This window comes from Schistocerca nitens, chromosome 7, assembly GCF_023898315.1.
Source record: "Schistocerca nitens isolate TAMUIC-IGC-003100 chromosome 7, iqSchNite1.1, whole genome shotgun sequence".
Taxonomy (NCBI): Eukaryota; Metazoa; Arthropoda; class Insecta; order Orthoptera; family Acrididae; genus Schistocerca; species Schistocerca nitens.
Window position 1 is genome coordinate 285,475,186 of NC_064620.1, and position 25,884 is coordinate 285,501,069.

Below are 25,884 nucleotides of genomic sequence, written 5' to 3' on the forward strand. Positions count from 1 at the left end.
TTGCTGCTCTTGGAAGCCACATCATTTATCAATATGGTTTTTTCAGCATGTCTTGATACCTTATACCTCAGAACTTCTTGTGCTGTTAATCTGTGAGTGTAATCATCTCATATACTCCATATGCACTGTCACTGCATTGGAAACCTGTAAAGTAGCGTATTTTTTCTGGCAGTGTAGTTTGATTATACCTGTTCCACCTCTGAAAATGTGTCCATTTACCACATTTCAGTTCTTGTTGTTTGAAAATTTTGATGTTAATATTTTGAACTGAAAAGACGTAAACTTGCGGTAGTTACACAGCTAAAACAATTACAGTTTTACAAGTCCTTACAGAAGAAACCATATATGTGAATATTATAATGTACATGTAGTTATAATGTACAGTACCGTGAAATATTTGATAGGGTGTATTTATAACACACAAAATAATTTAATCGCTATAGAGAGTTAGTGATAGTAATGGTAACTTTTCTGATTCTTCTCAGATCCTGAAACACTGGACCATACAGGAAAGCTGCTCCTGCGAACCACACAAAACCTGCAGAAGTTAGTGTCTTTCTATCAGTTTGTTAGACAACAGCAAGACAAACCTCCATCATATAATGCAGTAGTTGCCACTGATCTGAAGACCCCACAGGTAGGTATAGATGTGTTAAATTTGCTGTTTACATAGAAAGAAAATGATCTCTCAAATAAAGTAAGAAAATATTTCTACTTATCAGCTGAGACAATGTTTCTTTCCAATCCAGAAGTTCCTTCATTTGATACAAGAAAGAAAAGTGTTCAGAAGGAATGAGAGTATTGGGAGACTGCTGGTCAGAGTGGCCACGCGGTTCTAGGCGCTACAGTCTGGAGCCGAGCAACCGCTACGTTCGCAGGTTCGACTCCTGCCTCAGGCATGGATGTGTGTGATGTCCTTAGTTAGGTTTAATTAGTTCTAAGTTCTAGGCAACTGATGACCTCAGAAGTTAAGTCGCATAGTGCTCAGAGCCATTTGAACCATTTATTGGGAGGCTAAGCAAATAACGGGTACTGGATCAGTGACAACCTAGCAGAATAGGAAACGATGTCATTTCAATAAACTATCATTGGTTCTCATTTATGTTCACTTTCCATTTTTTGTTTCTTTTATTAACCTAAATTATTGTGTAGGAAGCTTATTTATTTCAACAGTCCTCTCCATTATTATTCCAGGTCTGAATTACTTTCTTCCTCTTTATTCATATTTCGTTTTATTTGTGTATTTATTTTTTCATTCAAATTTAACTATTGCAATGATAAACTGAAATCTAGCCTTACGTTTTGCTAAATGTTCCCAGAATATGCCCCATTAATTGAGACATGTACGTGTGACAAGGAAAATTAAAAGAAAAAAGAAAAATATTCTTTTGCGTAATTTTTTAGGAGCACAGTATACACAGTAATTTAGGTTAACAACACATAAAAGAAACAAAAAATGGAAAGTGAATGTAAATGAGAACCGATGATAGTTTATTGCAATGACATAGTTTCCTATTCTGCTAGGTTGTGACTGATCCAGTACCCATTATTTGCTTAGTCTCCCAATACTCTCATTCCTTCTGAACACTTTCCTTTCTTGTATCAGATGAAGGAACCTCTGGATTGGAAAGAAACATTGTCTCAGCTGATAAGTAGAAATATTTTCTTACTTTATTTTATACATTTCTGTTACACATAATATTCTGATTATAATTATCTAATTTTGTTTACTTAAAATTGTGTGAGTATTTTTAATCACATCTTATAAGTGTACCATTTCAAATTCTTTACTTAAACCATATTCCTACGAGTGTAATGACTGTTGTATAATTTTACTTTGCCCTATATATACATAAATATACTTCAGGGGTAGTGGGCTTTCATGGACACAGCCCTTCCTGATCGCGACCTTTCTTGTTCTATGAAACATGACAAATAGCTCTCAGCGTGCATAGATACACTCATGATATTTCGTCTTGTTACCTACGACTTTTCTTTTGAGCAGACCAAATTAGGTGGCAAGTGATTAGCACTCTGGACTCACGTTCAGGAGGATGATGGTTCAAACCTGCATCTTGCCATCTTGATTTAGGTTTTCCATGTTTTCCCTAAATCACTTTAGGCAAATGGCAGTATTGTTCCTTTAAAAGGGCATGGCCAATTTCTTTCCCCAATCTGAGCTCATCGCCAACAGGACGTTAAACACTAATTTCCTCCTCCTGCACTTTTGAGCAGTTTGATGGTCTTCGTTTCATATTAATATTGATCAAACCACAAATTGACAGAGTGAGGCATTGGTAATATCAGTGATATCACATTTTCTAGTAGAAATTCTTTTGATTTCATCACTAATTTTCATTGCCCCCTGTATTTAAAAGCCTTTGGTTTTTTTTATATATTTTATATATATACTGGATATTTATACAGTTCTCTCTCTTTGTGCTCCCTTCATTTATTTTGCTTAATTATTAGCTTTCGTAACTGTGTGTGTTTTCTTCTCATCACAACTGTCCTCAATTCTCTTTCTTTCTCATGGTAGCAGCCTTTGATGTTGACCCGGGTGTTTCACCAGGTTATGTTTTCTTTCACCAAGGTCTCCATTCTCCTTACATCAATTTTCAGTTGAACCCTTCTGGGCTTGACCTCCATTTTCAAAATTTTTTTTTCCGTTGTTTGGACCAAGTGGGGAAGAACACCTTAACTAGCACCTACAGCTACAGTATTGACAAACATCTGTATATGATTACTGCATAGATTCATGCGTGCACAGAAAAGCCAATCGGTAACCAATCTGCTATGGTGGAATCATTATTTACAATTTTGGTGGAGCTTCGTGACAACACAGTGATCGTACTTCTGATGCCTGAGTTGCTAACTCTCCTTGCATACCAAGGAGTAGATGCCCATCCTTTTGGGGCATCAGCACTCCCTGCGACAGCTGTTGTGTCAGATGACCCTCGCTGTGGCTAGGTGTTGCCCTTGGGGAGAGCTCCTGATTGGAGTAAGTAGCATTATTTTGGACATTTCACACATGAAACATGTCACACAGATCCAAAACAATGGACACACTAATGCGGCCATATCAAAACAGGTTTATACATTCCTGTGCTGACAGTTAACAATCCTACTACTACCCTGGATACCACATGGTGAGAGAGACAAGCCAGATGACAGAAAGCGAAACAATTTACCCAGTACCTGGTGTGTAGTAGAACAGGTGGTGATAATTTTATGGTGACGTAACTGGTATTTTTTTGTGAAACACATGGTAATCAGATTTGGAGAAGTTGACTCATTAGGAAAATCTTGTAATTAATCACTATTGATAAAGGCCTCTACTGCACACTCACAAGCTCTTCAGACATGTGTACGACTTGGGTGACTTACCAGTGACTATTGCCTCTCATGGAACTTTGAATATGGTACAGTGAGCTATCTCTCACAGAGACTGTACACTCCAAACAGATGAGGAGCTTTGAGATAATATATTAATCTGACCTAGTACGGATCCCAACCACTCGAGCAGTACTCAGGAATGGCTCGCACTAGTGTCCTGTATGTGGTCTCCTTTACAGAGGAGCCACACTTTCCTAAAATTCTCCCAATGAACTGAAATTGACCATTTGTCTTTCCTACAGCAATCCTTACATGCTCATTCCATTTCTTGTTGCTTTGAAACATTACACCTAGATATTTAATTGACATGACTGTTAAGCAGCACACTACTAATGCTGTACCCGAACATTAAGGGTTGTCTTTCCTACTTATCTGCATTAACTTACATTTAGAGCTATCTGCCTATCATCACAACAACTGTAAATCTTGTCTAATTCATCTTATATCCTTCTACAGTCACTCAACCATGACACCTTCCCAAACACCACAGCATCATCAGGAAACAACTGCAGACTTCTGCTTGCCCTATCCACCAGATCATTTATGTGTACAGAAAATAACAGCAGCGCTGTCGCACTTCCCTAGAGCACTCTGCAGAAATCTACGAATAAGGAATCACCCTGTTGCCCTTCACCCATATTTCACAGGATGATATGTAAAAAAAGGGCAAGCTGAGATTAACATGAACAGTACTTTCTAAAACTGTACTGATTTGTGTGTAGAAGCTTTTACCACTGGAGGAAATTTACTGACAGGGAAAAGCCTCTGTCAACACTCTTCAATATATAGATGAAGTTATCTCCAAATAGAAAATGTTGAACATAGGTGGAGTTCTTTTAGATCATGACACTAGAATAAATGTAAGTTTATATGCAGATAACCTAACTCTGATTACAGGAAATGATGATGACCTTCAGATGGGAGTCTATAAGTTGCAGCAGATAGTCTCAGATTACAACGCAACATTGTCAGTAGATAAAAAATAATAAAATCTTGGAGCAAGTAGAACATTTTAAATACCTAGGATGTAGCATCACTTATGAATGTAACCCTGATGTGGAAAAAATTAAATAAATTTACTTCCATAAGTGGAACGTGGTAAAAAGTTTGCGGAATAAAGCTAAGAAAGAAACTCAGCTGAAGTTTTACAAAACAATAGCAGTATCAACACTTATTTATGGAAGTGAAGCATGGTCAGCAGCAACATGCCAAGAAAGTAGAATACCGGCTCAAGAAATGAGATTTCTAAGAACAGTGGAAGATTGTACAAGGAAAGATTGAAAAAAGAAATGAAGATACGAGGAAAGATTTAGGCATATATAACCTAAACAAAAGAAAAGGAAAACAGGAGAAAATGGAAGAAACTTGTAGATGGTGTGGGTGGTGAAAAATTCCCAGTAAAGGCTCTAAATTATAAATGCACAGGAAGAAGAAATGTAGGAAGCAGTAGGAGGAGGAGGAGGAGGAGGAAATTTATTATATGTGAATGGAAAATGTCTTCAAGACTTCTGCAGCAAACAGATGTTAAGGATATTGGTCTCTAATTTTGTGGATCCATTCTCTTATCTTTCTTATAGACAGAAGTCACCCGTGCTTTTTTCCAATCGCTTGGGGCTTTGCTCTGGCTGAGAGATTCCCAATGAATGCACACTATGTTAGGGGCCAGTGCTGTAGAGTACTTTTTGTAAAACTGAAATTGGATTCCATGAGGACCTGGAGACTCAGAATTTTCTTGGGTTCTCAGCAAGATCTTTTGCTGAGGTATGACAGTGGTAGTTGTTGTAAACTCCACAAATTGATCCTTTTACAGACATGCGAATTTCTATTCTCCATGACTATCTTCATTCCTGACTGGACTATGGTTTCCAGGTTGATGGCTCAGTGGCATCTTCAGCTTTGAAATTTTTGAGCTCAGTCCATTATTGTGATGTTTGGCTGCTGCTGCTGCTGCACCTTCCGAACTAGTCACATAGGCAGTCTTCTTGCTGAAGCAGGAATCATCCCTCTTGAGGTCTCACAATACCTATTGTTGCTCATTTATGGTATCACCATTACAATTTCCTCATCATCCAACTTATCACTTTTTTTTTTGCCATCTGAGAGCATCACTCCTCTGACACCTGCTTGCAGGTGGGATTACTTTATGGAATGTACCTCTCAGACCTTTGCTGGGACCTTTGCCTAACCTCTTTAGAATGCGTTCCCAGCATTTCCCTGGCCCTCACCTCCTGGCTCTCCACAGTAAGCATGCTCTTCTGCCTCTAATATTGGCAGATGATATGAGTGAAGTTCAACTCATTCTTCGTCTTCTCTGTGAAAATGGTTTTTATTCTTGGATATAAGCTTTTAAATTATTGTAGGGATGACAGTGGTTTGGTTCAGGTTGAGACATTACCTGATGCATGATCAGTCTGGGGGATCCTTGACTCTACCTTCTTTGCAAGCTGCATCTTTCACCCCTCTTTTATTCTGTTTTAGTTACTTTTAGATTGCCCCCTCTTTTTTTTTTTTTTTTTTTTGGTCACACCCAATTTTCCATTTTTGGGGTAGCACTCTGTTGAATGGTAGGCACTCTTTAATATCATTATTACACTGGATGAGGGATGGGGTGTTCCTGTTGCAGGCAGAGCCCTGGGGAAATCCACCTTTTGCCTAACCTGTTCCTCTCATCCTATTTTTATTATTGATGTACATTACATTTTAAGCCTTCGAACTTTTGCTGTTCTGGATATCCTGACTGGTAGATGTTATTTGCTCTGTCACTGTCTTCGCCCTTAATCGAGTTGACGGGTGTCGGATGCAGTTGGCGTTTCTCTCACCATGGATGAGCCCTGTGAGATTCCCTTGTCTGCTTTCACCTACACACTGGTCCAATCCATATACATGGTGTATACAACCCAGGACAACCAGGAGATCCGGGAAATAACCGGGAATTTTTTCATCCAGGAGAAAACTGGGAAAAGCCTGGGAATTTTTCATAGTTTTAGTTTTCAGCTAAATTTTTGTAATTTTGACTGGTAAAAACCGATACTCTAACAAAGGATATTACTGTAACCCGCTACTGCAGAATAATACTGCAACATTAAAACATGGACAGGAGAAAAAAAAAACAAAAATAAAACTTAAATTGCAAAGGAAATGCGCCATATAACATAACACAGTGCTCATAGAAGCGTCTGCCAACAGCAAAATGTGTCAAAGGCTTTCAGAAGACTATGCAATATTCATAACAACAAATTGCCTCCGATGAGCATGATTTCATGATTCATTTAATCAGTTACGAGCGGGATCATGCACATGCGCAGTTGAGTCGCATATGAGTAGTACTTTCTCCCGCTTCTGGCTACAGAAATGTGGCTGTTGACTGTGTAAGCAGCAGTAACAGCAACCAGCCACATGCTACCTGGAAAAATTTTGCTGGTGCGCCCAAGCTGCCAGATTCACGTGTGCGCAGCAGGCCCGGATCTAGTGGGGGGTGGGGGCAAACTGGGGTATCTGAACCGGGCAGCAATTTCGGGGGGAGGGGGCAAATTCATATTATTGAGGAAAAAACATTGTTTCACAAAGCACCTAGCATCCAGCGCACGTCGGTCTATTGATTATTCATATGATTTTGAAACATACCCCTGCTGGTTTTTGAACACATTCTAAGTTGATTTCTGAATGAATTATAAGTTGATTTTTGGATGCGGTATGTGATGTCTCTGCCAGGGGAATCCTCGTCTCATGTAGAAATAAACTTTCCTGCAGACAAAACAGGACGGGGCTATAAGAGCTGAGCGGAATAAAGCTGAACCCATGAATGCCAACTGCTGCTTGTTTATGTGCTTGATTCGGTTTGCGAATGTTCAGCGTTGTTATAATTACTGACGAAATCCATAGATTCAGACTACCATAGTGGAATAATTAACAGGAATAACAGGTAAGAAAGGTTATGTATTATCTTCTCGGTGTATCCAAGAAAGTGAAAATTTGACAGAAAATTTTTGTCCAGATTGCTACACTAGACAGGGCCAGTTGTAGTCCCCGGCCAGCAGCCGCTTAACTTCCATTCTGGGAGTAGCATGGAAAACTCATTGTACGAACACGTAATAACGTCTAACCGGAGAATAATTGCTGGATAACTAAACCGGCGATTGTGGCAGTGTTAGTAAAGTTAACCGGAGAATGAGTTTTGACAGTGGAAGGAGTAGTTACAGAATTAGTAATGGCAAGACTGTTTGTTAGAACAAGGAAGGAGAAGAAATGGGGACATCACACAAATTATGGAAGAATATGACGATTCCAAATTTATACAAAAATTTCGTTCTACTACTTTTTGGTTCCGCCCATGAGAAACTGGAACGTATGAATGAAATTTGAAACTATTTCCTAACGTAAAGCCTTTTGCTTGTAGTAGGCCAAATAGGTATTTCGTATGGGTACCTCGTGAATTATATTCTGTCATATTATAAAAATGATCAATATTGCCAAATCAGTCTCGCTTATTTGGTGTGTGTTACAACTGCTGCAATATTAGAAAGGCCTATTTTGTTGTATCCAGCACACAGTGACAAAATAGATGTAATCAGATCGAGAAACCACACCAGTCTTGTGTACTATTTGTATTAACAGCTTTTTCAGAATTAGACAACAACGTTTCTATTTTTCATGTAGCTAAACGTTTGACAAACTTTGGTAAGATAATAGTTCTTTCGCAGAAAGGAAAGCATGCCATGTAAAGCTGTCGCAAGATTAGAGAGAAAAATCGCTAGGATCTAAGGATTGAAGAAATGTGTGCTGTCTTGCCTGTCTCTTGTCTTTACTGGTTTTAGGTATCCTATATTTAATTTTATGTCACACAGAAGAGCAAGTTATTAGCTAATAGGCAATAAAGAGTCCAGATTTTGTGAAGAGTTCTTGTTATCCTGGTTACAAATAATCCTATCTGGTATTAATTGTGAGGTGTTTTTTTTAGGCAGGTGGGGGGGGGGGGGGGCAAAATGTCGAACCGGCTGACTGGGAGCAGGAGAGGCACTACAGGACATTTTAATTTCCACTGTCGTGAAATAGTTTGATGCCATCCATTACAAAATATACACTTTTGAGTTCCACAGAGCGAAATACAGAGACATGTGGTATATTGTTTGAAGAGGCGTGGCACTGCACTGCACACTTAAGACGAAATAATGTGTCTTACATTTCCTCGACGATATATGTATTATGTAACAGACTCTTTAGAAAGATGTGCGCTACAAAATGAACTTATTTTTTAAAAGTCGTTGTTTTTTATTTTTGACGTTCTGATGCGCAGAGCAGTCTGAGTTATAGTGGGGGGGGGGGGGGGGAGGGGGGGGGGTAGTCTTCACGTGACCCGTGTTTACATTTAGTGATTTTCTGTTTCCTCTTTGTTTACTGCTCTCATGTCAAATGAAAACAAAACTGATTTCTGTGACTGGGACCTATCAAGTGAATTAAAATACATTCACATAATTACGGAAGGCTAAAATATGTTATTAGTTTCAGATTTTATTTTATTTCCAACTTTTTGACAGTCAAGCATTAATCGCTTTGCGGAACAATAAATTTGGCTTTCATTAAGCTTTCCTACTGAGGCAGTCAATTTATTTGAAACAAAGTATTTAATTCCACACTATTGGCTAGTTTCAACTGTTCGCTGCATTTCAAGTACACATTTTCATCTTCTAGCATGTACGGCATTATGCCATAATAAAGAACCAAACATGAGATAATACAGTACTGGTACTCCAAGAAAATTTACGTCCCAAAAACCAGGTCGAGGCCTACGTCATTTGGGATCTGGGCATACAAATGAGCACTGTAAGACGAACTATGCATTTTAGTATACTTCATGAAATTCCGACACTCATGGAGTATCCTCTGATGTCTTGTTTCTTTTATGACATAATGTAAGATCTTTTAAAGTTCTACACATATGAACATACGGGCCTCCTATGTCACCGTAGCTGCACAAGTGTGGTGACACCTCTTATCTGGCGCTCTCTGGCAACCGCCGAAATGAATCTTATTTCTATCAGGTCGCTGGAAAATATTGCGAATCGTTGTTCGAAAAGCGTTATTTTCACAGTAAATTTCCTTTTATGCAAGATGAACTATGTGCGAGAATGTACGATGAATTCTTAAATCAGAGAGCGTTTGCTCTCTTTTAAAAATCAGCTCTTTGATGATGAGCCATTTAGAAGAATTTTGAGCCCAGAAGATCAGAGATTTATGTCAGTATTAAAAATTTTACTGGTGTATTTGTGTGATGTATCTTAAAGTGTAACATGCGCTAAACAGATCAACATTATATGTGAAAGCTTAGCTTCTCTTGTAGCTTATTAATCTTTGAAACAAATAGTATATGCGAAAGCTTTGCTTCTCTTGTAGCTTATTAATCTTTGAAACAAATAGTATTTTCGAAAGCTTTGCTTTTCTTGTAGCAACGCTATGTATATTAATTTAAACCATTAACTTTTTCTGTTGGTGGAATTCGAATTTATACTTTCGTAATACGAAAATATGCAGCGTACATATTGCTGCACATCAAAGATCTTTCCAAAACATGTTTTTCCCCCTGAGTTTCATTCTCTAAAGTGCTGGGAAATTCTAAGCTGCTTTATAAAACCATATCCATTCAAAGGACAAGTTTTACAGTTCCAAGGGAAAGTATAATGTCACTTAACACAGAAAAAGTATATTTTCACCCGGTAGAAAAAATATTTTTAACCGGGAGATCCGGGAAAAATACAGGAATTTTTTTTCCTTGTCTGCATATACACCCTGGTATACTTTGCTGTCAGTTTTTTTCTCAGTTCCTATGTACTTTTGTCATCAGAACATGTTCCTGGTTGACGTCACTAATCCCAGCTGTACTACCAATGGACCAAGAGACTGATGACCTTGATGTTTTAGTTGCTTCATCCCCAACCAACCAAGCCATCTCATTTCCTTTTTCAGGAGATGTGCATTTGCTACAAATACACTCTTTAGATTAATAATTCTTGGTGTCAGTGGGCGGCTCATAGATCCACTTAGAGAGCAAATGTTTTATGTTGAGTAGGAATTAACAAGGAGATAAGTAGAAGATTTTTCTGAATTGAAATGACCTTTTTTCCCATTACAGATGTATAGAAAGATCAACATGCATGAAACATATATTTTGGAACAGTATTTTTAAAAATCCACTTTAAATATTTTTGTGAATAATGGAGTTTAAATTGATTTAATTGGGAGAATTAGAGAGAGTGCCATTAGTTACGACATTAAACAAAAGTTACTGAAAGTTCAAAACATTTTAGTTCCAACCCACTTAACTGTCTTTTTCTAACATACTTGCATGAGAACACTTAGAAATGTATCAACTTTTTTGATTTAAAAAGCTGACTACAAATGGCTGCTGAGTGGGTGACAGTCACAGATGTATATGGGACTCCTGCAAAAATAAGGTTTCATGCAACTGTTGCTGTCCCACAGTGTCATTGGTGGCTCTGCTACTTTCACTGCATTTTGTAATCCTGTTAGTTATATTAACAGTCAATGTAGCTAATAATTAATATTTTGCATTTTGCTGATTTTTCAGAATGCTCTTCAATTGGTTGATCAAAAAGTTATATATTCTTGACAATTTTTTATAAGATGTATGTTGTTAATTACTAATAATAATACACTTTATCATACAAAACTTTGACCATGCACTCCTATACATAATTTGCTGCTGTTTGCTTGAAATGTTTAAAGGATCTGTCTGGTCTGCTCAGAGCTCCTGAACGGGAGATGAACAGCTTACTCAGTCTGCTGGCAACAATTGATACAGTTGAAGGCAAATCACCAAGAAATTTTGAGGCAAGAGTTGGTTTCCCAGATGATAAGAGTGCCTTTGTGGACTTCCTATCCAGCTTTGAAATAAATAATGTTACAAATAATGCAGCCTCAGCAAATAATGTCAGTTTGAAGAAGGATACTCCTGAGGACAAAATTAAAAGGATAAGTAAGTTTTGGTTGTCAAGTGAAATACTCTTACTCTAAATGACTGTCTAGAAAAATTATAAGTAGTGGTTTCAGTGACCTGTATTGTTGAGCAGATGAAGTCCAGTGGTTGTGGTCAAAACGGAAAAATGTAAATAGATCATCATGATCACTAATGTATGCAGTACTTTCCACACTATCTTCTTTGTCTTTAGCTGTTCAGTGCAGAATGTGCAAGCAGGTAGTATGGTTGCTTCACCTGCTCCCAACCTGAGCAGTTGAACATACCTGTTGCATACTTTGCTCTGTAACACTTGCATCGAAAATGATATTTTATGTAAATTATTTATTATTTGATAAGAGGAATAATGAAACAATTTGCCACAATCCATGAGTCCGTATATAGATGTAAGTAGTTTGATTTCATTAAAAATTTAAGTACCTGTTGCTCTACAGGTTAATTTCAACCTCACTCAGCACTCTTTATTAAACACAAGTTATAAATCCCACTTACTGGCAAGACAACCAGAGACATAGTGCTCGTAGTGATGGTCTCCTACATTAATTCATTGCTCACTGCTGCTTTCTTATGAGAATGGCAAAGCAAAAGTATGTAAATCGTGGATGCTACAGTTGAGAGAACATGATGGTTTAGCCAATTCACATACAAAGGTGAAGGAGTTCAGACTCCTTCAGAGCATTTGAGTTGATACACTTAACGATAGATGTTACAAGTAGTTACAGCTTCTGGTAGTGCTCACTGACAAATAATAAATAAAAAAGCAAGAGACACCATTCAGAAAATACATACCTTCTTGAAGGCAGGAACAGGAAAACAGCTATCAACTGTAGATATTATAATGTATCAAGGGTGCGTGGCGGTGGTGGTGGCTATGGCAATGACAATGACAATGACAATGGTAAGCTTACTACCTAAATGCTTAATGCATTGCTTTGGAGGACTGAAGGACATGTGACAACAACAGCTGAGATTGCTTAAGTTGCTTCTTTCTGTATCTTCCTTGACCATACAGTCCATTCCATGTGCTAGATTCATTTTGTGTTTGGATCACCACTTTTCTTCCTCCGTCTGGGTGGTAATGGAGTCTTATTTTGGTAGACATCCTGCATACATGCTTCCTCCACTTGTTCTTGGGTTATGCTTTTGTCCATCTATTACTGATTCCTTACTGCCACATACACAACTGTACATGTCGTTATTCCACCCTGGATTTTCCATGGTTTGACTTAAAACAATCTTTTTTGTAAAATTTCATTACTGTGTAAATCCTAGTTCTTTTTCCCAATGTTCTTCTAAGAATTTCTCAGATAAAGTCAAAAACTTAAAGCTTACAGTCAATAATTACGTCTTGGATGAATGATGTCCAAGAGCTCAGAAACATAAATATATTTTGTCCAGTACTATTAGCTTGCACCATAGTAGTAAGTATCCCATGAAAAACTTTACTTGTTTAGGTATTGAGATTTTCATTTTGATTAAAACATAGAGCATAGTGCGAGAAAACCAGCATGTAGTAATCCAATAACAACAGAATACGTGGAAGATTTATCATATATGTATTTGAGAATATAAATTGATATTCTAACATTTTTGACAACTAGGAGTGTGTGAAGTGTATATGCAAAGTTCCCACTTCTCTTATACGAGTCGACTTACGAGGGGCGTTTGAAAAGTCAGTATAAAAATAAAAACTACTTACGTCTTTGGGGTAAACCTTTTTTATTTTTCGACATAGTCTCCTTTCAGACGTATACACTTCATCCAACAGTGTTCTAATTTGTTGATCCCTTCCGAATAATAGTAATTGTCAAAGTATGCAAAATAGCTATTAGTTGTGCAATCCCCTCCTCGTTTGAATAAAATCTTTGTCCTGCCAGCCATTTCTTCAAATTGGGGAACAAATAGTAGTCCGTGGGAACCAAGTCTGGAGAATACGGGGGATGTGAAACGAGTTGGAATCCTATTTCCATTAATTTTGCGACCACAACTGCTGAGGTGTGCTGGTGCATTGTCGTGATGGAAAAGGACTTTTTTGCAGTCCAATCATTGACGTTTTTCTTGCAGCTCGGTTTTCAAACGATCCAATAACAATGAATAATCTGCACCTTTAATAGTTTTGCCCTTTTTCAGATAGTCAATGAGGATCATCCCTTGCAAGAATCCTGAAAGACAGTCTCTATAACCTTTCTGACCTAGTGAATGGTCTTCACCTTTCTTGGTGCAGATTTTCCCTTGATAACCCATTGTTTAGATTGTTCTTTGGTCTCAGGAGTATAGTAATATATCGATGTTTCATGCACAGTGACAAAACGATGCTTAAAGTCCTGCGGATTCTTCCTGAACAGCTGAAAACCATCCTTGCAACACTTCACACGATTCCATTTTTGGTCATGCATGAGCAATCACGGAACCCATCTTGCGGATAGCTTTCTCATGTGCAAATGTTTATGCAAAATATTATGTACCCATTCATTCGAGATGCCCACAGCACTAGCAGTCTCACGCACCTTAACTCTTCCGTCGTCCGTCACCATATCATGGATTTTATCAATGATTTCTGGAGTCGTAACCTCCGCAGGGCGTCCAGAACATTCAGCATCACTTGTGCCCATATGGCCACTCCGAAAATTTTGAAACCACTTACAAACTGTTCTAATCGAAGGTGCAGAGTCACCGTAATGTTTATCGAGCTTCTCTTTATAGTCTCCTGAGGCGTTTTGCCTTTCATAAAGTAATGTTTAATCACCACACGAAATTCTTTTTCGTCCATTTTTTGACAATCACTCGACTTCCTTGATTCACACGAATGCCAGACACAAAGAAATAGACTAATATGGCTGAAACTTGGTGTGCGTTCTTTCCATTGATGCTGCTAACTAAACATGACCTTGATACGCGCCGGTGGTGTCACCTCTCGGACTTTGCACGAACTTTTCAAATCCCCCTTGTACTTGTTGTATACAGCCGATCTTCTTCTCTAGATAGCCTGCTTCAGGAATCTCTATAAACTTCTTTTCCGAAGAATGATGCTAGTTGCAGGAACCTTAAAGACTCTCTCACCACGCGAAATAATTCGGTACTCGAAGAATACTTTTCAATAACTATTGGTCTATTTGAGCTTCATAAGAACAAAATTCACACTTTGGACATAAACATTTAACTTCTCGTAAGTAACTCATATCATCTCACATTAGAAACAGATTTAAGTCCATTTAGAAAAGAATTGGTTAAACAACGATGTCTCTATTACAAACATATTGTAAAATGTCTGGCCTCCAGCAAGCCCAAGGTAAGAGTTTTTTCAGAATCTCTGTTGTTCTTTTGTCACTAACTATAGTCACAATTACATACAACGCAGAATAACACAGAAGTTCGTTGGTTCTTCTGTGTGCTTTCACTACGCCTTCCATGGATCGCCCGACAAGTACTTGTCGGTGTCATTCAACCACCGCGTGAAACTTTTGCTCATGACTGATTTCACAAGTGCACACACAGACAGGTGATGCACAGTAGATAGGGTTCCTTTCTCCCACTCACATCTAAAATGTCGTGTGTTTGAGATGGTGGAAGGCCGAGTGGTTCTAGAATTTACACGGAAATTCTCAAAACACTACATATCCGCCCCCTCAGATTGGACACATGATATTTTATACATAATCATTATGTACGTAACATCACTCACAACAAAATTTCATATCATAACAATATGCTTTCTCATACATGTTTCTACATACATCTTTAACTTCAACAACAATCTTTTTTTTTTTTCCCTCTAGAACAGTCTTTAGCTGATAATTCCTTTATTCTGTTCTTATTTCACCTTGACATCAAGACCTGGACATTTTTTCATGTTTTTAGTCATCTTTTGTAATATTTAAGAATTGTGAGGACTGTTTCCTTATTTCCAATCGTAAACTGCAGGTGTTCGTGACACTCAGTGTTCTATTATTTATATCCTTTGTACTACCTTTTCTTTAGTATGTACTAGCTTCACTATCTGTTATAGTTTGGAGGAACTCTGGGCAAAATGAAAGTGTTCTTTTTGACACTTGTGAACGTACATAAAATGTAATAATGCTCGTTGTGCCTAGAATTCAAACTTTCCAGAACGATCCCTACAAAATTTTGTGACTTTTCTCACAATACTGTCTCTTTCCCCGAGGATCAGTACCTATATCATGCCTGTGGATTGACCATATGAGAGCACTTCCTCTTTCTATTTTGGTAGGTGTACCCCTTTATAAAACACTCCTGTTTTTTCAGGCCACAGGTCGTCCTATCTCCGAGTAGGTATGCCTGCCCCGTATATTTAGCAAATGCTGAGTATGCCCCCGTATCCTGCCTGAGTAGGCCTCATGGTTCATTACCCCAATATACGTTCCTATGTATACTATAATTAAGTATTTTTTGGTAAAGTTACAAATCTACTGTACACTTCGCATATACTTCTTAATACTTCATCTAATCCCTAGAGTCCTCCTCTACTTATCAACTTCTATACTTCCAGTAGATACCGTGTCTAGCTATAATTCAAGTCCTACTATCCTACTGTTAATCAGTTTTCAGAGTATTTATTATACTGACTTTTCTTAAATGACAATCACAGTCAATTACTTCTCACATCGCAACAGGTTTCTAGCCTGTAATTTCAATGTTTGTGTCCATCAAAATGTTGCTACGAAACGACGAATCAACTTGGCTGACAACCCGTGAAGACTTCATATAAAATAAATAAGATAGCCCCAAAGACAGGAAATCTTTACCACCCCCATTCCCCAGGATCCCTACCCCTCAGGTACTTGAGTGAGACACCCGAGGAGGTTTGGTGTTACATCATCTCCTGCAGAATGGACATTCCCACCTTCACCCTTGAGGTCCCCGAAGGAAATCTTAACAACCCTATGGGAATGGCAAATCTGGCACACTTGTTTGTGAGGGTTGTCTGAAAGGTGTGATGTGCGTTTCGTGTTAGTCATGATTAGTGTGTACTTGTAAATCATCCTTGTATCCACAATACCCACCCCTTTCAAAACTTATACAAACCATCCCATCTACATCACATCACATAAAAGGTATAAAATATTCTGTACAAAGTAGAAAATCTATATACTACATTATCACAGTTTTTTACCTAGTCACACAATATTATATTTTCTACAAACATAATATTCCATTCAGTTCACTTTATCTAAATATCACTTTTTACCTGTGTTTCTCTAGGATTGTTTTTTATTCGACTGTCATCCGGTTTTCTAAGATATAAGATTACAGGATAGTTTACGATTTTAGGAATAAATGACAGAACAGTTTAATATTTTAAAGAAATTTGGTGCAGGAAAACTTTTTTTGGAAGAAACACCGAAAACAACTCGGGATCTGACAGCCGTCACTCCGCCCGTTAACCCAGAATGTTAACGTCCCTGGGGGTATATGACTCTGCCTGGGTCTGATATTAACTTTTCTTGTGCACTGGCAAACCAGTAATTCTCTTTAAATCTCTTTCGAAAGTCTTCCCAAGAGGAAAAATTCTCAATATTTACTGTTCCCCATTTGGAGGCCTCTCCTAGTAGGTACGTCACAGCATATGCGATCTTTTTAGAATCTTCCCAATTCTTGGGCAAAGCTTGATTGAATCTTTTCAATGAATGGGTCGGATGTACATTCTCGTCTGGCTTAAATTTAGCAAATTGTCTAGATAGTCCTGAATTAGCCCCCCATTGTAGATCAGTCATTACTTCATTAGTTAATACTACATTATGTGAAGTTACCCATTTTTCTACTTGTTCCTGGATAAGTTTGAATTCTCTCCAGAATTTGTCTATGCCCTTCCTGGTATCAGTAAGTTCGGAAGAAGCCATAGGCAACACATTCCCGGATGTTATTGTCTCGGTAACTTTTCTTTCTATAATTTCTTCGGCTTGGTCTTCCAAACTACTTATATTTATGATGTCTGAGTTTGCTAGTTTCTCTCTGAAATTTCTGTCTACATTATCTACTCATGTATTAATGCCTGTAATTTGCGATTGGATTATTGGCATTAACTTATCTTGCTTTTCAACACTTTTAAAGTATTCAATCCCTGCTTTACAGCATCAAAATTAACATTGCATACATTTTCAAATGATCCTAACTTTTCATTGATTTCTTATTCTACAGTATTACATTTTTCCTCAGTATCAAATTCCAACCTTTTTGCTAAACCTTGTAATTGATCATTCTGTTTCTTTCTAACTAAAGTCAATGAACAGTTGATTTACATGAATGTCCAATGAATTGGTTAATTCTTTCTTTAAATCTAATTTCAGATTCTCTACTTTATTATTCCAGGTGTCAAATTCAATCTTTAAAGCATCCACTCCTTCACATAGATTACCAAATTCTTTGCTCTGAGAGTCAACTTTGGCATTTAACAATCCTAAAGTTTCATTCTGAGCATTTAAACTAGAATGTACTAAGCATAGTTCTTTACTTAGAGTTGAATATAGTTCTTTACTTAGAGCAGCATTTTGAGTTTTGATTGGATTTACTAACTCTGACAGGCAGGCCCTTCTTTAGTAATTCTCATAGCCATGGCTGGTTCTGACATCTCTCCAATTTGCTGAGCGTGATCCATGATTTTACAAGCTTTAGACCTTGGAACCATTTAAAATTTAATTTTAAGTATAATAACTACATTAATAAAGTTCATGAAATAGTTTATATCACTTCTTGATAAAGTATTAAAGTTCTGTTTCACACTCACGTGGCACAGAATTCTCACAGTGTAGGTGAGCGGATGTGACGATAGGTCAGCGCCAGTGAACAGGAGCTGGTGTCGGTGGTGTCGGATGTAGGCTGGTTTCCATGTCTGCGTCCCCGCGATATGTGTGAAAGCTGTATACTCCCCACACCAGATCTTAGTCATATCATTCTAGGCGTATCTCTTCTTAGTCTAATACGTTGAACTCTTCTCTCTGGTTTTTCACGTTGTGACTTTCTTACGTCTTCTCCCTTATTTGCTTTTACAAATTTCCTCCCGTGGATGCTCCGACATAATCCAGTTTCTCTTAGTGGTTCTCTTGTCTTGTTATGCTCGGTTGCTATGGTAACACTGGATAGCTTTTTCGTCTCAAAATTCCTGTTTTCTTTGATCTTTTCACACCGTTCGCAACGTTCTAACGTTTTTGATAACTAAGAGTGTGTGAAATGTGTGTGCAAACTTCCCACTTCTCTTATAAGAGTCGACTTACCTGGTGTATACAGCCAATCTTCTCTGGATAGCTGGCTTCTGGAATCTCTACAAACTTCTTCTCTGAAGAATGATGCTAGCTACAGGAACCTTAAAGAATCTCTCACCAATTGTGAAGTAATTCAGCACTCAATGAATACTTTTCAATAACTATTGGTCTATTTGAGCTTCATAAGAACAAAATTTACACTTCGCACATAAACATTTAACTTCTCGTGAGTAACTCGTAACGTCTCACATTAGAAACAGATTTAAGTCAATTTAGAAAAGAGTTGGTTTAACAACCATGTTTGTACTACAAACATATCGTAAAATATGTCTTGCCTCCAGCAAGCCCAAGATAAGAGTTTTCCACAATTCGGAATCTCATTTGTTCTTTTGTCACTTACTATAGTCACAGTTACAAACAGCACAGAATAACACATAAGTTCGTTGGTTCTTCTGTGTGCTTTCGCTACGCCTTCCATGGATCGCCCGACAAGTACTTGTGGGTGTCATTCAACAGCCGCCTTGACCTTTTGCTCACGACTGATTTCACACCTGTGCACACAGACAGGTGATGCGCAGTAGATAGGGTTCCTTTCTCCCATTCACATCTAAAATATCGTGTTTGAGACGGTGGAAGGCCGAGTGATTCTAGAATTTACATGGAAATTAAACACTACAATATAACAATAATATCCTGTTCTAACTGAAATGTAAAACACTGGTAATAGAACTGATATGGCTTGTTGTGATAAGCTTCAGTGAAAACTAATTTTTAATAAATGAATAACTTGAAAATCATATTGTTGAACTATTGTTCAGACTCTGTATTTACAGGATTTTAGAAGAAAGTGATCATGAATACAAAATTAAAGATAAATACGAGGATTGTACCAAAAGTAAGGTTCCCATATTTTTTACAAATAGAAAACATTGTTTATTGTTAATAATTTTTACATTGTTGAAAAGCTTTTTTTTTTTTACACACTTTTGGAGATGGACTCCAGCTTTTGTATTTCTAAGTCGAAGAAGCCTCCCACCAACCCGTTGAGGAAGTGCATGACTTCTGCTCAGACTTCATGATCGTTCTTGAAGCGTTTTCCACCTAAGTGTTCCTTTAGCTGGGGGTAGAGCTGATAATCACTGGGGGGCTAAGTCCAGGCTGTACGGGGGATGAGGCGTAACAGTCCACCCAAATTTCTTCAAAAGCTCCTGTGTTTGACAAGCGACGTGGACTTGAGCTGTGTAATGAAGAAACACTACTCCCTCCATCAGTCGTCCTCTCCGGCAATTTTTGATTGCTCACCAGAGTTTGGTCAACGTTTCACAATATCTGTCTGTGTTTATTGTCGTTCCAGGTTGCATGAAATATATTAGGAGTACCCCCTTCTGATCCCGAAACACAATTGCCATAACCTTTCGCTTTCCTGCCGACTGCTTTTTCTTTGGTGGTGGTGAACTGGAGTGAGGCCACTGACGAGATTGTTGTTTTGTTTTCGGGGTGTAATGAAACACCCACATTTTAGCTCCCATGATGATAAGAGTCAACACTTCTCCTTGTTGCCTCCCCCCTCACATTGTTGCAGAAACAGTCAAGGCGTTGCTCCTTGTGTCTGTCAGTCACCATCCGGGGGACCCAGGCAGCACACACCTTGCGATAACCCAGCGTTTGACAGTCGCATCCGAAACCAGTGGTCTTCCACTCCGTTCTTCATTGTGAATTTCCATGCGAGCCTCAGCACATTTGCGGACATGCTGAACGGACATGCACTCTTTACGATAAACCTCTGTCAGTTGCTGATGAATCTCCACTTGTGGTAACTTTCTTGCATGTAGAAACTGGTTTATTGCTCGAACCACGCATTTGGTGGGAACGGTGATCAACACTTTCATCTCTGACAGCTGCCAAGCACGGACGGGCAGGTGTGAGAGTGGGGGAACCACTGCGCAGTATGCACTGTTGTTGGATTTAGCCTAGCACCTTCCCTCGAGGGTGCAGCTCATTGGGACCCATCCTTTTGGTACAACCCTCATAAGTAACTTAACTTGATGGGAATGAAGAACACATAACATAGTAGTTTCTATAAATAACTCTTCATAATTGAAAGAAAACACACACATAAAATGAGGTTATACCTATTTAAGCTTTTGGAGCCAGTGGCTCCTTCTTCCGGCAGAAGGGTGGAGCGGAAAGAAGAGGGGCGAAGGGAAAGGACTGGAGAGGTTTACAAAAAGGAGTAGACTTTGGAGAAGTCACCCAGAACTGCAGGTCAGTGGAAGACTGACTGTTGGGGACTCCATCAGATGAGATTTGAAAATCTGAGAGCTTAAAGGTGGAAGACAGGGTAATATGCAAGACAGAAATTACTACTAAAACATTGTGAACAAGTTATAAGAGTGGAAAGTTAAGTGCAGTTTATGTAACAGGGGTGGGAGGGGGGTAGTGAAAAATAGACAGGTCAGAAAATGAAAAATGTATAAAACTAAAACAGAGTGAAGAAATGACTAGTTACTGTGAAGAAATGCTGAAACAAAAGAAATTAACGCAGATTAAGGCCATGTCAGTGGTGAAAATTAAGGACACATTGTAGTGCTAGTTCCCACCTGAAGGGTTCTGAGAAACTGGTGTCTGGTGGAAGAATCCAGATGGTGCGTGTGGTGAAACAGGCAGCGAGATCATGACTGTCATGCTGTAGAGCATGCTGTGCAACAGGATATTGTGTGTTGCCAGTGTACACCTTCTGCTTGTGCCCATTCATCATGACTGATAACTTGGTGGTAGTCACGATAACGCAAAAGGCCGAACAGTGTTTACACAGCAGCTGGTATATGATGTCATTTCAAAGGTAGCTCGCCAGTTACAGGACTGGTGGTAGGAGAGTGCATAAGGCAAGTCTTGCAGTGGGAATAGACACAGCGATAGGAGCCATATGGTAGGGAGATGGGTGCAGAAGGAGTGTAGGGTCTTATGAGGATATTGTGGAGATTGGAGGGTGACGAAAAGCTGTTCTAGCTGTGTTGGGTAAAATCTCAGACAGAATGGATCTCATTGCAGGCCACGATTTTAGGAAGTCACGGCCTTGTCGAAGTAGATGATTAATACCTTCAAGACCAGGACAGTACTGAGTGACGAGTGGTGTGCTCCGAAGGTGTTTTTTGGAGGGATCAGCAGTACCGGGAATTGGATGTGATGGCCTGGGTAATCTGCTTTTGAAATAGGCTGTTGGGTAAGTACATCCAGTGAAGGATGAGGTGAGAGTGGGGTGTATTGCTGTAAAAAGTCTGCATCCGAAACAAATACATTTGCCTTGAATGCCGAAGCTGTGGAAAGGGCGGAAACTGTCAAAAAATAAGTACTGTTGTTTGTTAGTAGGTTTAATGTGGATAGAAGTGCGTAGCTGGCATTTGGTGAGGACGAGATCAACATCAAGGAAAGTGGCATGCGATTCGTAATAGAACCATGTGAAATTTAATTGGAAGAAGGTATTTAGGGATTCTAGAATTTTAACAGGTCAGTCTGGCAAAGATGTCATCAATGTATCTAAACCGAACCAGGGGCTGAAGGCTTATGGATCCCAGGAAAGCCCCCTCCAAGTGACCCATGATAAGGTTAATCAAACAGTTGAAACTCCAGGTAGGAATATTAACGATGTAGGAAAAGATAGATTTCAACTAGAGGCTATTTTGTTTTACAACTTAGTTCAACCCAAAAACTCAACACTTAATTTGAAACACAAGATGAAATTTTTACCCTGTTATCTGTAGTGTTCTGTAGCAAATGACTGAAGCTAGTGATTGTTTTCTTGTACAGTGGATTTTTTGGTAATGCTGCAAAAAAATCACACTAATTGAAGTTTATTATTTTATTGAAAGTTATTGAAATAGTCTCTGTCCCTGTTTAGCATAATGTTCCAGTATTTCAGTGAGAACACATTACAATATGTTTCACCACTGAAAATACAAATTTAAAAGTGTGCAGATATATATTGAGATAATCTGGGTGGAATGCCAGTCTGAATCAAAAGACTTCATATTTTTCATGGAACTTGCGATGTGGCTATATTATTAGTTAGAAGGATCAGTGTGTTCAAATCCGTGTATGATAAAATATGATTTAATTTCTTATTCTTTACGTAAATTACTTCAGAAGAATTCCAGGATGATCTCTTCACCAAGATCTTTATTCATTTCATTGTTCAAGTGAAAAAGTATGGAGAGGGGGGGAGGGCTCATTAAAACATAACACTCCTTTATGATTTGGCACAGGAATCAAATAGGTTATCGTGCTGATAATCTTCAATTGTCCTGTGTGTGTGTGTGTGTGTGTGTGTGTGTGTGTGTGTGTGTGTGTGTGTGTGTGTCCGTCCAAGTACATATGTTTTTTGGTGTTTCTGCTGGGAGCCATCTTCACTGTCTCAGCAAGCAAAATATTCTTCTCGTTATTGTTTTATTTTTACTAAATTTATTTCATTATGAAAAACACACACACAACCAACTTGGCAAATTGACATTTGTTTGTGCAGGCAACCTAGTGTATCAAGGCAGCTTGTACAGTGATGTAACAGTTGACACATGGCGGGCAGCTGCTGCTACGAGTGGAATAGAGCCACTTAACCTCATGCAACTTGCACTGCAATTCTGGTTGCAGAAACGAGAAGGTGCTGCTCTCCAGGCAGAAATGTTGAGATTTATGGATCTTTTGCAGGCAATATGTTCTTTGACAGGTGGGTGCAATTGCAAAAGACATGTCATTATTTACTGTCAGTTATGTAATGACAAAATAATTGTATGTATAATGTAGAAAGTGTTAGGAAAATATGTGCATGAATGAAATATGGATTGAAACTTGACTTAATTTTTTTATTTTATTTATTTATTTATTTATTTATTTATTTTTAGATGTGAATCATATTTGTACTGAATACAATGAAGTATCACCCTGGTGGCAAGAAGTACGGGCTGTGCTGACAGACTCAACAAATCCATTTATGGCACTAACAGGTGCTATAATTTGTCGTGCTGTTGCAATTTCACTTGAAAAAATTAAGGAACTAGGAGTAAGTAATCCTTTTTCTTGCTAGTAATATATAGATATTTTTCTTTTTATTTAGAATTTTCAGAGAATGTTTGCAGATGAAAAAAGGAGTCATGGAACTGTAGGAAATAATAACATTTGCTGTACATTATCATCGGAAGCCATTTCCTTATATTTTTTAGCTTCATTTTGTTCATTGTGTGCTTTGAGATTGTTTCTCAGTGTTATGTCACCTTCATTTTCTTATTTTCAGTATTTGTGTAATTGGGAACACATATTGAGTGCCATTTTCAAGATATATGACCTTGCCTTAACAGCCCAAAAGTAATCTAACATCTCATTGCCCTGTGAACATCCATTTTCATCTTGTCTTGCAGGTGTAGTAGAGAAGATACTCTCCCATGGGGCATTCAGAAGTAATTCAGTCAGTACAAAATATATTTGTATCTCATTGTGTTTTGCTATTTAATCCAATAAATGACGAAAATAACATGCTGAAATTGTTTAACAGTCATATGAATCCTGAACATAACAAAAAACTAATACCCTGTAGTTCTGTTGGAAAATGGATGGAACATAGTTGAAGGGCCTATCAGATATTGAAACAAGTATGTCACTTATAGTTAGAATTAAGAGGTGATGTGACAAGAAGCTCTGTAAATCAAGACAGAGTGTCTGAAAGGAAGAAAGAGAAAAAACAGAGAGAGAGAATGAAAAATGATCTAAATAAGATATACTAAGATATAGCAACTCTGTTATTTAACAAAATAATCTAGTCTCATCAAATGACTTAGTAATGTAATAAAATCCAGTGTCACATCATTCTTACATGAGTTTGAGTGTGTCTGTGGCTGTGATGGTAACATCTGTGGCAGAATGCTGTATTGAAGATCACTGTGAAGTGTTCTGGTTTCCTTATCTGCAGCTATAATTCACCAACAGCTAATTTCTAGTGAGGCATGTACTTAGAAACCCACTAATCTAGTTCCTTTGGGACCTTGATGGTGCTGGACTATTAAAAATCCTGAATTTTCATCATCTAAAAATAGTGTGCAGAGTATCAACAATGTAAGAAAAGACAGATTGCTAGTTACCATAAAGAAGACATATTAAGTTTCAGAGAGGCACAATTAAAAGACACTTACATAAAGCTTTCAGCCACAGCTGTCTTCAGCAAAAGAGACACACATATCATTTGTATGCGTAAGCAAGCACACCTCATGCACACAACAACCACCTACATCATCTCAGACCCATGCGGGTGCCCATGTCTGTACCACAGATTTGTTGATATATCTTCACTTCAAAGGTGAAGTATTTGCGGGTTAGGATAAAATTACTGAGATGTATGAGAAATGAGGTAGTGGGTTTGGAGTCTGAAGGACTTTGGGAAAGGTGGTGTTCAATAACAGTAAGACCACGAGCATGAGGTATGATGGTGTATAGGGAGGTGTCATCAGCAGTGATGAGTAGAGATCCATGAGGCAAAAGGGGTGGGGATAGTAGAGAGTTGGTGAAGGAACTGCTTCCTTCCTTCCTCCACCAGATTTTCTGAACTGTGCAGGTGGCAGTTATCCTTACAACACATTCTGTGCTCCCATCATTATCACAGCCTCAATCTATGGTAACATAGTGTTCCCAACAACGGTTTCCACCCTCTCTGTCGTATCATCTTCTCCCCATTCTTGTCCCTCATCCTGTTTATTTGCTGCCCTCTGCCAATCTTTCTCCGCTCCTCTCCTTTTCCCCCCACCTCCCTGCCCTTAACCTCCTGACGCTGCATTCTAGTCCCTGCACACTCCACCAGACAGTGTTCATCTCTCTCCCCACCCAAACGCTCTCATCCCTTCCCCATCCCCGCCCCCTCCAGATGGCTGCTTGCATCCCACATAATAATTGCATTCCGGCCTGAGATGCTGGGGTTGGCAGTCATGTGTGCATGAGCTGTGCTTGCTTGTGTGTATGAATGGCATTTATTTCTCTTTTGCTGGAGAAGTCTGTTTCTGAAAGCTTTATGTAAGTGTCTTTTAATTGTACCTGTCTTTACGGTAAATAGTAATCTATATTTTCCTACTTCGTTGATAATCCTACCTGGAATTTCCATTGTTTGATTTTGCTGAACAGTTTATCTTCCATCCTACAACCCTGTGATGTTTTCCTTTGTTACTCTTCTCTGTAACATTACGCATCTCAGTGCCTGTTCTTTCTCTTCTTTCCTGTGTTTATTCACCACCTTCCAAACCACATCTA

At 38.5% G+C, this 25,884-nt stretch overlaps 1 protein-coding gene across 2 annotated transcripts in view; it reads left to right on the forward strand.

Moving 5' to 3' along the window:
- The window catches only part of LOC126195001 (rab3 GTPase-activating protein non-catalytic subunit), a 190,180-nt gene that overhangs the window by 80,761 nt on the left and 83,535 nt on the right, over positions 1 to 25,884 (forward strand). For both annotated transcript variants that reach the window (XM_049933421.1, XM_049933422.1), the window contains exons 12-15: positions 486 to 637; positions 11,137 to 11,386; positions 23,123 to 23,323; positions 23,499 to 23,656. In XM_049933421.1, the coding sequence (XP_049789378.1) occupies positions 486 to 637; positions 11,137 to 11,386; positions 23,123 to 23,323; positions 23,499 to 23,656 (761 nt within the window). The remainder of the gene's footprint in view (positions 1 to 485; positions 638 to 11,136; positions 11,387 to 23,122; positions 23,324 to 23,498; positions 23,657 to 25,884) is intronic.